Raw genomic sequence first — 12,699 nt, 5'->3', positions numbered from 1 at the left:
CAGAAAAAAAAACTACTCCGTTATCCATCATTATTACGTAACATTTGTTCGACACAAAATAATAAAAAAATAAAACATGCCTCAAAAAAAATTCACTCGGAGGAATATAACAACACAAGAATAACTTTTCAATAATAATAATAATAATAATTATATTAAATGAACATACACAATTACATAGCTAACTAAAAACAAAACCAGGACAAAGGAATACAATTAACACTATATTATTTATTCAAACCCATCTTCAACTATAAGGGGAGTTGAAAGTTACCTCTTTGCGAAAATTAATTTTCCCAAAAACAAACTGTTGCGATCTACTGATTTCCAAAGTTAATAGTTGAAAATTAACTTTAAAGAGCCATGAATCCGAAATTGCAAGAAAAACCTCAAACTCAACCTTTGTTCGTGAGTAAAAAAATGTATAATAAGAGGATGAATATGTATGTTGTGTGCGCGTGCAGATGGAAGTCTATTGCTGAATTTTTTTTCCCTTTCTTTGGTTTTGTGCATCTCTGTGTGTGTTCTTTTTTGTTTTGTAGTGTGTGTATATATAGGCGTGGGGTGGTGGGTTTTGCAGGGGTCATGTGAAGTGGGGAGTGTGAGAGTTGTGAAGAAGTGGGGTTAGTGGGAAAGTTGCGAGGAAGTGGGAGTGTAGGGTGTATAATTTTGCTGATTGTTTTTTTTTTTCCTTTTCTTGTTTTCCTACGTGTAGTATGTTTTGGTAGGTTTGTTAGATTATTTAGGTTATTTTTATTTTAGTTTTAGTTTTATTATACTTTTAAAAGAATAATAATTAACTATAAATAATAAATTATAATAACATATCAACTAATTATTTAAAATTAATAAAAATCTAAGAAAAAGTCAAACAACTATAAATTTTAAAAAAAAATAATACTAGCTTATTTATAAAAACTTAATTTTAAAATAATACCGATTTTTTGTAATGATTCATTTCTTTTTAAACAATTGAAAATAAAACTTGCCTTAAAAAGTGATTCTATTTTTGTTGTTTTCAAATCTTTTAAAATAAACTTAATAAAATAAGAGAAAAGTTAAAATATTTAATTTATATTTACAAAAAATATTTCAACTCTAAAAATGGTGTAAAATTTTAAGTTCGGGCAAAAATCCTGTCTACAGTTTGCCCCTCTTGACTGGAAACACGAAGAGTTTTCAGACAAAGAAGTAGAAAACAAGACAAGTTTTGACTAGACTCTTATTCGAATAGAAAAATATGCGACTGAGTCCTAGTTTTGGACATCCCACATATCCCGGGTTTTAAGGGAATCAGGTCACGTGTAGTTCAAGGAGATGAGTTGGAAGTCAAGTGAGGTTCCCTCGAGGCTCCAGTTCGCGACTCCTATTGTTACATAAATATAAAAGACAAAAAATTTAAAGGAAATACAAGTACAAGATCCTATCTATGTAGCTTTTCTTGAACCTTGACTTGAGTTTTCATGCTTCTTGAGTTATGAGATATTGATTTTCATCTCAAATGAGTTCAAAGGTAAACACCTTTCTCCGGGTAGGTTCCTTTTTTACTCGTACTTGGATATTGATTGTGTTTTTTAGAATGAGCTCATGCTTCTTCAATTGAAATTGAGCTTGAAAGTTAGACTCTTTTCCATATAAAATCCTGAGCTTGAAATGTGGATTGACCCCATTCTATCAATGGATTCCTGAAATTAAAATAAACAAAGAAATAACACAAAAAAAATTCCCCAGTTTATATCAAAGAAAATTTTGTGAGAGAAATAAAATATGGTGCTTAGCTTCGAATCAAGACTTTGAATGACTCGAGCTTTATTGCAATGTACTCTTCAGAGGGCTTATGCGTGTTTACACCAACTCCATTCCTCACGATGAACCGGTTAAATTAAAATATATTAGTCTAGTCCCATTATCCAGGAGGGTCCTGCTAGTCCCATTATCCAGGAGGGTCATGTTAGTCCCATTATCCAGGAGGGTCCTGCTAGTGTCCCATTATCCAGGAGGGTCCTGCTAGTGTCCCATTATCCAGGAGGGTCCTGCTAGTCCCATTATCTAGGAGGATCCTGCTAGTCCCATTATCTAGGAGGATCCTGCTAGTCCCATTATCTAGGAGGGTCCTGCTAGTCCTATTATCCAGGAGGGTCCTGCTAGTCCCATTATTCAGGAGGGTCCTGCCAGTCCCATTATCCAGGAGGGTCCTACCAGTCCCATTATCCAGGAGGGTCCTACCAGTCCCATAATCCAGGAGGGTCCTGCTAGTCCCATAATCCAGGAGGGTCCTGCTAGTCCCATTATCCAATAGGATCCTGCTAGTCACATTATCCAGTAGGGTCCTGCTAGTCCCATTATTTAAGAGGGTCCTGCTAATACATTTAGTAGACTAATAATACAAACAAAATATTTGCCCCAGTATGGACCATAATTTTTTTTTTTTGTGAGTGTTATCAATATTATTTGTGGAATATTCAAGAAAAGTTGATTCAATCTCTCAAGTAATTGTTATTTTGATATATATATATTGACCAACTTCCCTGTAATGGGGCTCCACAAACCTTTATTGCAATGTTGTTATTTTGTTCTTTGTAGACTAAATTGAATATCTAGGTTTTTCAGAGCTTTGATCTTGAAATAACTTGTACCCCTGCTACAACAAAGAAAATTTGTGAGTTTAAAAATGTGGTGGTTGGTTTGCGGTTTTGCCTTTTGATGAGGATTGCTCAAGTACTTGTCATGTTCTACTTATTTCCAAACGGCCAGTGCTCGTTATTGATTGACTGCATTTTCACCCAAATTTGTTTACTTTGAGGGACTTAAATCCAATATCTGCCTTTGTTTCACGACACTCATTGTTTAGCCTTCATTAAATCATGGACTTCTTCTGAATCCGAAACTTATTGACAGTTGATAACTCATTGGCCTGATGCTTTGCCTTGTACAAATCCAGAGTTGGTAGCAAGTCTTGAAATCCTTTCTCGCCTTCTTGACACAGACTCAACTCAAGGACATATGAAGCAAAGTGATGAAAAGTGGAAGAAAAATATATACTACACAAGAATATAAGAAAATGATTCGAAGAAGAATCTCTTTTAGAGAGAGGAAGAAAGAAAGCTTATCTGAGTGTGGTAGCTGACTCTACTGATCATGACATGCAATTCGAATTGATTACCCGATTTGTCCACCAATTATTCACCAACCATCCTCAAATTTTATGTGGGGTCTCAACCTTTAACGAAGTCATAATAGGCTTCAAACCCTTATTCGCCTTATGATGTCCATGAGGATTTTTACCACTAAGACTCTTTCATTTTGATTCCTTCAACTCATATTCGCCTTATGGTGCCCGTTAGGGTTTTCACCAACAGAACTCTCTCAGTTTTATTTCTCTCAACTCACCTTCATCTCGTGATGCCCAATTAAGGTTTTCACCAATAAGACTCTCATTTTTTTTTCATGAAAGGAGTATGGTGTCATCGTTCGTACCCTTAGCATACTTACTCTTGACATTTGAAAGGTTGATCCAAAGGTCCTTCTTTGATTGAAACACGATTTTTTGACTAGGTAAGAAAGAAATGATAGCGTTAATACGACTTTAAATGATGGGGTTGGCTTTAGCTTCGGGATAGAAAGAAATAAAACAAAAATAAAAGGAAACGACTTTTGCCCCAGTCTTTTGCAATGTGGAATTTTGAATTTTTTATTTGGTTGGACCGAACCCCAACACCAGGGCTGCCTACGTATCTTGACAAAACAAGAATCAGGTCAAACGTAGTTCAGGCTAGACTATTTTTTTTGTTGGAAGAACCAAGGAAGTGGAAGGGCCAAGGAAGTAAATTAGATCTCAACGAGGGTAGCAATATGTGACTTAATACTTAGACACAGAACCAAGAATTTCCATTACATCAACCTTCAAAATGTCAAGTCCAAACATGAGGGTTTCTAATATCGAAAAATCAAATCATATATAATATTTTTTCACAGCATCAGCATTGATGACCATTTCTGTCATTTTGTCTTCTAAATCTGCTAAGTAAAGAGCACCATTGGATAATACCTTCTTTACAATGAATGGTCCTTTCCAATTTGGAGAAAATTTGCCTTTGACTTCGACATGGTGTGGCAAAATGCGTCTCAATACTAATTGACCCTCTTCGAAACGTCTGGGACGCACCTTTATGTTGTATGCTCGTGCTATTCTTTCCTGATACAATTGTCCATGGCATACTGATGTCAATCGCTTCTTATCAATCAAAGTTAATTGCTCCAACCGTGTTCTGATCCACTTATCATCATCAATTTCAGCCTCCACAACAATCCGTGGGGATGGAATCTCAACCTCTACAGGTATAACTACCTCAGTCCTATATACCAGCAAACAGGGAGTGGCACCCACTGACGTACGAACTGTAGTGCGATAACCCAACAGAGCAAAAGGCAACTTTTCATGCCATTGTCGAGAACCTTGCACCATTTTACGAAGTATCTTTTTTATATTTTGTTAGCAACTTCTATAGCCCCATTTTCTTTTGGGTGATATAGAGTTGAATTTCGATGTTCAATCTTAAATTGATGGCATACCTCTTGCATTAAACGACTATTGAGATTTGCAGCATTATCGGTAACAATTACCTTTGGAATACCGAATCGACAGATGATGTTGAAATGAATGAAATACACCACGACCTTCTTGGTCACTGACTTGAAAGTTACTGCTTCCACCCACTTTGTAAAATAATCAATGGCCACCAGAATGAACCTATGACCATTTGATGCTTTTGGTTCTATTGGTCCAATCACGTCCATTCCCCATGCAACGAAAGGCCATGGAGCAGACATCGCATGCAACTCGGAGGGAGGAGAATGTATCAAATCACCGTGTATTTGACATTCATGACATTTACAAACAAATCATATGGAATCCCTCTCCATGATGAGCCAATAATAACCTGCTCGAAGTATCTTCTTTGCCAGAACATATCCATTCATGTGAGGTCCACAAACTCCTGAGTGTACTTCAATCATGATTATTGAAGCGTCTTTAGCATTTAAACATCTTAGAAGACCCAAATCAGGTTTTTTCTTGTAAAATATGCCTCCACTTAAGAAAAACCCGATAGCTAGTTACCAAATAGTTCTTTTTTTATTACTAGTTGCATCCGACAGACATTCTCCAGACTGAAGATATGTTTTAATATCATGGAACCAAGGTTTACCATCAAATTCCTCTTCAACCATGTTGCAACAAGCATGTTGATCACAAATTTGTATGTATAAAGGATCGATATGAGCGTTATCAGGATGTTGGAGCATCGAAGATAAAGTGGCCAATGTATACACAATCTCATTGTGAACTCTAGGAATGTGTCTAAACTTTATTGCCACAAATCGTTGACAAAGATCTTGTAAACAATGTTGATATGGTATAAGCTTTGGGTCATGAGTTTCCCATTCTCCTTGAATTTGATGAACTAGCAAGTCTGAGTCTCCTAACACTAACAATTCTTGGATGCCCATGTCAGTAGCTAACCTCAAACCCAAAATGCAAGCTTCATACCTGACATATTATTAGTAAAATAGAATCTGAGTTGGGCTGTTATAGGGTAATATTCCTCTGATTCAGACATAAGAACAACTCCTATTCTAACTCCCTTCTTGTTAGAGGCACCGTCAAAGAACAACTTCCATCCTTGATTGTTATCGTGAATAAATTCACTGATACATGATATCTCTTCGTCTGGAAAATAGGTCTTAAGTGGTTCATATTCTTCATCAATAGGGTTATCTGCCAAATGATCTGCTAATGCTTGAGCTTTCATTGCGGTCTGCGTCACATAGATAATGTCAAACTCTGTGAGTAATATTTGCCATTTCGCATGCCTGCCCGTGGGCATGGGCTTTTGAAAAATATATTTTAACAGATCCATACAAGAAATGCGATAAGTAGTATAAGATGAAAGATAATGCTTCAAATTCTGTGCTACCCAAGTTAGGGCACAACACGTTCTTTCAAGAAGGGTGTACTTCAATTCATAAACGGTAAATTTCTTACTGAGGTAATAAATGGCATGCTCTTTCTTCCTAGTGCCATCATGCTGACCCAATACACAACCAAAAGAATTATCCAGTACTGACATATATAATATCAATGAACCAACACAGGGGGATTCGATAAGTAATTCTTAATTCTTTCAAAAGCCTCTCGACATTCTTCAGTCCCTTCAACTATGGAATTCTTTTTTAACAACTCAAAAATAGGCTCGCAAGTTGTTGTGAGTTGAGCAATGAATCTACTGATGTAGTTTAACCTTCCTAGAAGGCTCATAACTTCAGTTTTGTTCTTTGGAGATGGCAATTCCTGAATGGTTTTTATTTTTGAAGGATCTAACTCAATACCTCGTCGACTGACTATAAACCAGATACGCTCAAATTACATCTCCCTAAAGAGGCATAAGCGATCGTTATCAAGTAAAGAACCCAACTTGTAGGGAGTGATGACAAAGTTGATCCCAAGAAACACTGTCATTCCTACTAAGAAGTCTCAAGTCTTCACCACTTACCAGGACCAGCAGACAACCGTCACAATTTCGGTCTTTGAAGGTGAACGCAGTATGGTAAAGGACTGTAGACTACTTGGGAAGTTTGACTTAACAGGAATACCTCCAGCACCAAGAGGAACACCTCAAATCAAAGTAACTTTTGAGGTTGATGCCAATGGTATCCTACACGTGAAAGCTGAGGATAAAGCCTCTGGAAAGTCAGAAAAGATTACCATCACGAATGACAAGGGTCGTTTGAGTCAAGAAGAAATTGAACGTATGGTGCAGGAGGCTGAGGAGTTTGCTGAGGAGGACAAGAAGGTGAAAGAAAGAGTTGACGCCCAAAATAGCCTGGAGACATACATATACAACATGAGGAACCAAATAAATGACAAGGACAAACTTGCAGACAAGTTAGAGTCTGATGAGAAGGAGAAGATTGAAACCGCCACAAAAGAAACACTTGAATGGTTAGACGACAACCAGAGTGCTGAGAAGGAGGATTATGAAGAGAAGCTGAAAGAAGTTGAGGCAATGTGCAACCCAATTATCACGGCTGTGTATCAGAGGTCTGGTGGAGCACCAGGAGGTGCCAGTGAGGATTCCAACGAGGATGATGATTCACATGATGAGCTGTAATTGAATTTGTAGGTTAATAGTTTTTTATTGTTACCAAATAGATATAAATAATCTTTTTTTTAAAGCGACAACATTACGTCCTTCACTCACGATTTCTTCCCAACTTGTTCTACGTTCCACCCTTAATATGGTGAAATTACTTGCAAGGAACGAGAGACTTTGGACTAGTTTATAAAAAGAGTGAAAAGTCCAATCTTCTTGGGTATACGGACAGTGATTATGCTGGTGATCGCGATGACAGGAAAAGCACTTCAGGCTATGCTTTTATGTTCGGGTCCGGTGCTATTTCATGGTCGGCTAAGAAGCAACCAATTGTCACTTTGTCTACTACAGAAGCCGAGTTTGTTGCTGCGACTGCTTGTGCGTCAAGCTATTTGGTTGAGGAGACTTTTGGAGGAGTTAAAATTCAAGCAAGAAGAAGCCACTAAGATTTTTTGTGGCAATGATTTAGCAATTCAGCTATCCAAGAATCCGGTGCTACATGGAAGAAGCAAGCACATTGATGTGAAGTTTTATTTCTTAAGAGATCTTAGCAATAATGGAACAATTGATCTGATTTACTGCAGGAGAGAAGATCAAGTTGCCGATATTTTCACCAAGGCTTTGAAGACGGAGTCATTCATGAAACTTAGAAGGCTCCTAGGTGTATGTACAATCAAAGACGTAAACTGACTGATAGCAAACATCAGTTTAAGGGGGAACTGTTGAAAGTTTAGTCGTAGTTTTCTGTTGGCAGTTGACCTAGTCTTTAGGAGTTTTAATTCTTTTTAATTGCAGCAGTTTGCAGGTTGTTTTGATTTTTAGGAATTAGTGGAGTAAAGAGTTATGCTTGCTTTAGGAGTCATATGCTCTATTTTTTTGGAGTAAGTTGATAATAGGACTGATATGTGTCCTGTTTAAATGGATTATCTGTTAAGTATTTGCCTATATATAGGCTTGAAGTCATGAATAAAACAACTAACTTCTCCAGCAAATTCTTTTCTCTTCTTACGTATTCTTTGTTTTTCTCCTTCTAAATTCTCTATCAGTGAGATTATTTATATCTATTTGGTAACAATAAAAAACTATTAACCTACAAATTCAATTACAGCTCATCATGTGAATCATCGTCCTCGTTGGAATCCTCACTGGCACCTCCTAGTGCTCCACCAGACCTCTGATACACAGCCGTGATAATTGGGTTGCACACTGCCTCAACTTCTTTCAGCTTCTCTTCATAATCCTCCTTCTCAGCACTCTGGTTGTCGTCTAACCATTCAAGTGCTTCTTTTGTGGCGGTTTCAATCTTCTCCTTCTCATCAGACTCTAACTTGTCTGCAAGTTTGTCATTGTCATTTATTTGGTTCCTCATGTTGTATACGTATGTCTCCAGGCTATTTCGGGCGTCAACTCGTTCTTTCACCTTCTTGTCCTCCTCGGCAAACTCCTCAGCCTCCTGCACCATACTTTCAATTTCTTCTTGACTCAAACGACCCTTGTCATTCGTGATGGTAATCTTTTTTGACTTTCCAGAGGCTTTATCCTCAGCTTTCACGTTTAGGATACCATTGGCATCAACCTCAAAAGTTACTTCGATTTGAGGTGTTCCTCTTGGTGCTGGAGGTATTCCTGTTAAGTCAAACTTCTCGAGTAGTGTACAGTCCTTTACCATACTGCGTTCACCTTCAAAGACCGAAATTGTGACGGTTGTCTGCTGGTCCTGGTAAGTGGTGAAGACTTGAGACTTCTTAGTAGGAATGACAGTGTTTCTTGGGATCAACTTTGTCATCACTCCTCCAACAGTTTCAATACCAAGAGTTAGTGGAGGTGATCCAAGAGAAGAATATCTTTGGTTTCGTCACCTCCTTCTCCACTCAAAATACCTCCTTGTACAGTTGCACCAAAAGCAACTGCTTCATCGGGGTTGACACCTTTGCTAGGCTCCTTGCCATCAAAGTAATCTTTCAAAAGCTGTTCAACTTTTGGAATCCTGGTACTTCCACCAACCAAGACAATCTCATCAATCTGGTTCTTTGCTAGACCAGCATCCTCCATAGCCTTCTTGACAGGAGTCATTGTCTTACGAAACAAATCATTGTTCAGCTCCTCAAAATGAGCCCGGGTAGGTGGTTTAGAGAAATCCACGCCATCGAAGAGGGACTCAATCTCTACCCTGACTTGATGCTGACTGCTCAGGGCTCTCTTGGCACGCTCAGCTTCTCTCCTGAGCTTTCCCAAAGCCTTGTTATCCTTGCTAATGTCCTTACCATGCTTCTTCTTTATCAATTTAATGAAATACTCCATAATCCTCTGGTCAAAATCCTCTCTTCCTAGATGAGTGTCTCCATTTGTGGCAAGAACCTGAAAAACACCATTGTCAATAGTAAGGATACTAACATCAAATGTACCACCACCAAGGTCAAAGACAAGGATGTTCTTTTCACCACCTTTCTTATCTAATCCATAGGCAATGGCAGCCGCAGGGCTTTAATTGTTGATCGGAAAATCGATAACTACCTTTATCTGTCATCGGAGAAGATAAACGAAGAACACATTGTTCGTTTGGATCTACGAGCTATGGCTACTGCGTTGAAGAGACGCGTATCCTCGATCGTTTTCGCAATCTTCCTTTTAGGGAGCTTGTTTGCATTCTCTATAGCTAAAGAAGAAGCTACCAAGTTAAGAACCGTTATTGGCATAGATCTTGGAACAACTTATTCTTGTGTTGGAGTTTACAAGAATGGACATGTTGAGATCATAGCAAATGACCAAGGTAATTGTATCACCCCTTCATGGGTATCCTTCACTGATGGTGAGAGACTGATCGGTGAAGCAGCTAAAAATCAAGCGGCTGTTAATCCAGAGAGGACTGTCTTTGACGTCAAAAGACTTATCGGGAGAAAGTTTGAAGACAAAGAAGTACAAAGGGACATGAAACTTGTTCCCTATAAGATTGTTAACAAGGATGGGAAACCATATATCCAAGTTAAAATCAAAGATGGGGAGACCAAGGTCTTCAGTCCTGAGGAGGTCAGTGCTATGATTCTGATCAAGATGAAAGAAACAACAGAAGCTTTTCTTGGAAAGACAATCAAGGATGCAGTTGTCACTGTTCCAACATACTTCAATGATGCCCAGAGGCAGGCCACTAAGGATGCCGGTGTCATTGCTGGTTTAAACGTGGCAAGAATCACCCGCGAGGAAAATGGTTTAGACTTTACTTTAACCAACAATTATATTCAATTAGTTAAATTACTTCCAGAAACAAGTAATTAAAGGGGGGGGGGGGTTTGTGAAACAAATTGTAAGAATTCAATAAATAATCAGTAATCAAAAGTCAGTTTTGGTTGTTATTAAGATGAGTGAAATAACTAGGGTATACGTGTTCCCCACAAGCTCATAACGCAGTAATCCTAGTAATAGCAATCCTTTCCTAATGCACTACATGCAAAGTGATAAGTTAGGTATCTCTAAATCCTTGGTCCGGCATCTAGAAAATTTCACCCCGCACCTTGGTCCGGCTACATGTGTGTAATTTACTAACCCTTACCTTTACCTCATGTTAGATATCATAATCGATGTTTAGCTTAGTTATTACTTCGCACCAATCGACACTAGCCTATTAGATAGTATCACACTAAATCTATGTTGATAATTCTTTTCTTGTTGATTACCTCCTTGATCCGGCAAGTAGCAACAAGGTAAGTTCTAACTTTTGCAACCGCTAAAAAGACTTCTGAACGAAAGAATTATCAATGCATGCACCATACTATTCAAGAATTGCTTATTTACTATTCATACTTTGTTAATTGCTCATGGTTCCTACAACCCTAGTTGTGGAGTTTAGTTACCCATAATCATATGAACACAATTCTTTGTTTTAGATGAAAGAATTATAAACTTACGTACAAAGAGTAATAAACCTAGAAATTCAACTTGAATTGCAACTCAAAAATCTTCAAAACGATCTTAGGAAATTAATAATTGCTAAAGTTGCAAGTTAATCTCCCAAGTCAAGAACTAGAATAGAATAATAATGTCTAAAACCCCCAAAAACGAGGTTTACATGCCCTATTTATAGAAAACAGGTCCTAAATTAAAAGGGAAACAAAATAAGAAAAGTTTGTTATAGGCACGCGTTTTCATTCCACGAGACTGACTCACGGACCGTCAATGGATCTACGGTCCGTGAGTCCCTTCCGTCAGTCAAGACTTAGAAAATATTTCAACTTCCAAAAATCAGCTTCTCTGAAGCAAACGACGGAACTGCAGTACAGACCGTAGATCGATCTATGGTCCGTCAATCCCCTTCCGTAGCTCCACACTTAGAATCTTCAAAAATCAGTTACTGGAACCCTCACAGTATCAATCTACGGATCAACAGTACGGTCCGTAGATCAATCTACGGATCGTCAATGGTCACCGTGGTTCCACACTTGGTCAGATTTCCCTGATTTGCCTTCCATGCCTTGCTTCTGATCTACGACCACCATCTACGGAGCGTCAATGGACCTACGGTCCGTAGATCACCTCCGTAAATGCCCTTTTCTGCATTTCTTTCAGCTGTCTCTTTATTTTCGCGCCTGAACATTTTTCCTGCCAAATATGATAAAAACACATAAAAACCCATACAAAAAGGCCCTAGACACACACAACTTGTAAGTGAAATGTATTAGAAATACCGTAAACTCACGATATATCAACACCCTCAACTTAAATTCGTTGTTTGTCCTCAAGAGACACACTAAGACTCTAAACGACACTTGTATAGAAGCAAACATTTCAAGAACAAGCAATCATATGGCTCTCTATCCCACTCACTTTTCGGGTGCAACATTTGTTCTCTTAGACTCGACAAGCTAATTCATGTAGATCAAACCATGACAACGATCGACCAACCAACACACAACATACACTATTTTACTATCACCAAAGTACCAACTTTCCGATAATGCAACTAGTGCCCTTACTTCAAACGAAATCCCTTTTCTTTCACACAATGGCTATGGCTTTGAGTACAAGGATTCATTCAACACTCACACTCAGAAATAACTTCAAGTACAGTTAGTGCTCAATACCATAGGCTTGCCCGTATTTTCACTGCTTAGACTCCCCACATTAGACTCTAGGATCACTATAGGACTTTCTTGACTTGTAACGTAGGCTCAGGGTCAGGTGTGGTACATTTGGGTACTTCTTAGTGACTTTCTGCCCTCCTTGACATTACACTTGGCTTTCAACCTCTTTCTGCCCTATTTTTTTTGTCATCCTACCATTTTACCTTCTTTCCCTTGATTCTCTTCAACCATGGATGTGACTTTAGGTTTTGTAGATCTTTCTATTTTTCACTTTTTTTTCTTGCGTTTTATGCTTTTTCTTTAGCTTTCAACAAGTCACATCCATTCCTCTCTTTTCTCAACATCAAACTCTTTTCATACCCATTTTTCTTTCGGTTTCCTCTTTCATAGCCACCCTCAACTTATGGATTTTCCATTGATTCAAGTGCACAATACCCAATGTCGGGTCAGGGCCAAGATTGAAGTTACCTTTT

The 12,699-nt window shown here is 38.2% G+C and overlaps 3 protein-coding genes across 3 annotated transcripts; 2 read left to right on the top strand and 1 right to left on the bottom strand.

Moving 5' to 3' along the window:
* Nucleotides 1-6,484: 6,484 nt before the first annotated feature.
* LOC125833304 (luminal-binding protein 2) lies at nt 6,485-7,195 on the top strand. The gene has a single exon (XM_049512444.1). It carries the CDS (start codon nt 6,486-6,488, stop codon nt 7,167-7,169), a length of 684 nt encoding a protein of 227 aa, XP_049368401.1. The 5' UTR covers nt 6,485; the 3' UTR covers nt 7,170-7,195.
* Nucleotides 7,196-8,209: 1,014 nt separating this feature from the next.
* LOC125833305 (luminal-binding protein 5-like) lies at nt 8,210-9,641 on the bottom strand. Its single transcript, XM_049512445.1, is given in 2 exon segments — nt 8,210-8,978; nt 8,981-9,641. Coding segments are annotated over 2 exon segments (1,197 nt in total). The 5' UTR covers nt 9,453-9,641; the 3' UTR covers nt 8,210-8,253.
* Nucleotides 9,642-9,662: 21 nt separating this feature from the next.
* LOC125833295 (luminal-binding protein 5-like) lies at nt 9,663-11,770 on the top strand. Its single transcript, XM_049512440.1, has 2 exons — nt 9,663-10,356; nt 11,712-11,770. The coding sequence occupies exons 1-2, from the start codon at nt 9,726-9,728 to the stop codon at nt 11,768-11,770; spliced, it is 690 nt and encodes a 229-aa protein (XP_049368397.1). The 5' UTR covers nt 9,663-9,725.
* Nucleotides 11,771-12,699: the final 929 nt, after the last annotated feature.

The sequence above is a fragment of the Solanum verrucosum genome, unplaced genomic scaffold, assembly GCF_900185275.1.
Source record: "Solanum verrucosum unplaced genomic scaffold, falcon-dt-bn FXZP01000274.1, whole genome shotgun sequence".
NCBI classification, from domain to species: domain Eukaryota; kingdom Viridiplantae; phylum Streptophyta; class Magnoliopsida; order Solanales; family Solanaceae; genus Solanum; species Solanum verrucosum.
This window is presented reverse-complemented; position numbering and strand designations above follow the sequence as displayed.

Bases quoted from the DNA above. Each gene is read 5' to 3' on its own strand.
- LOC125833304 (XM_049512444.1), top strand. From the start codon at position 6,486: ATGACAAAGTTGATCCCAAGAAACACTGTCATTCCTACTAAGAAGTCT.
- LOC125833295 (XM_049512440.1), top strand. From the start codon at position 9,726: ATGGCTACTGCGTTGAAGAGACGCGTATCCTCGATCGTTTTCGCAATC. The intron at 10,357-11,711 runs GTTTAGACTTTA...CATTTCTTTCAG, and splicing joins AATCACCCGCGAGGAAAATG to CTGTCTCTTTATTTTCGCGC.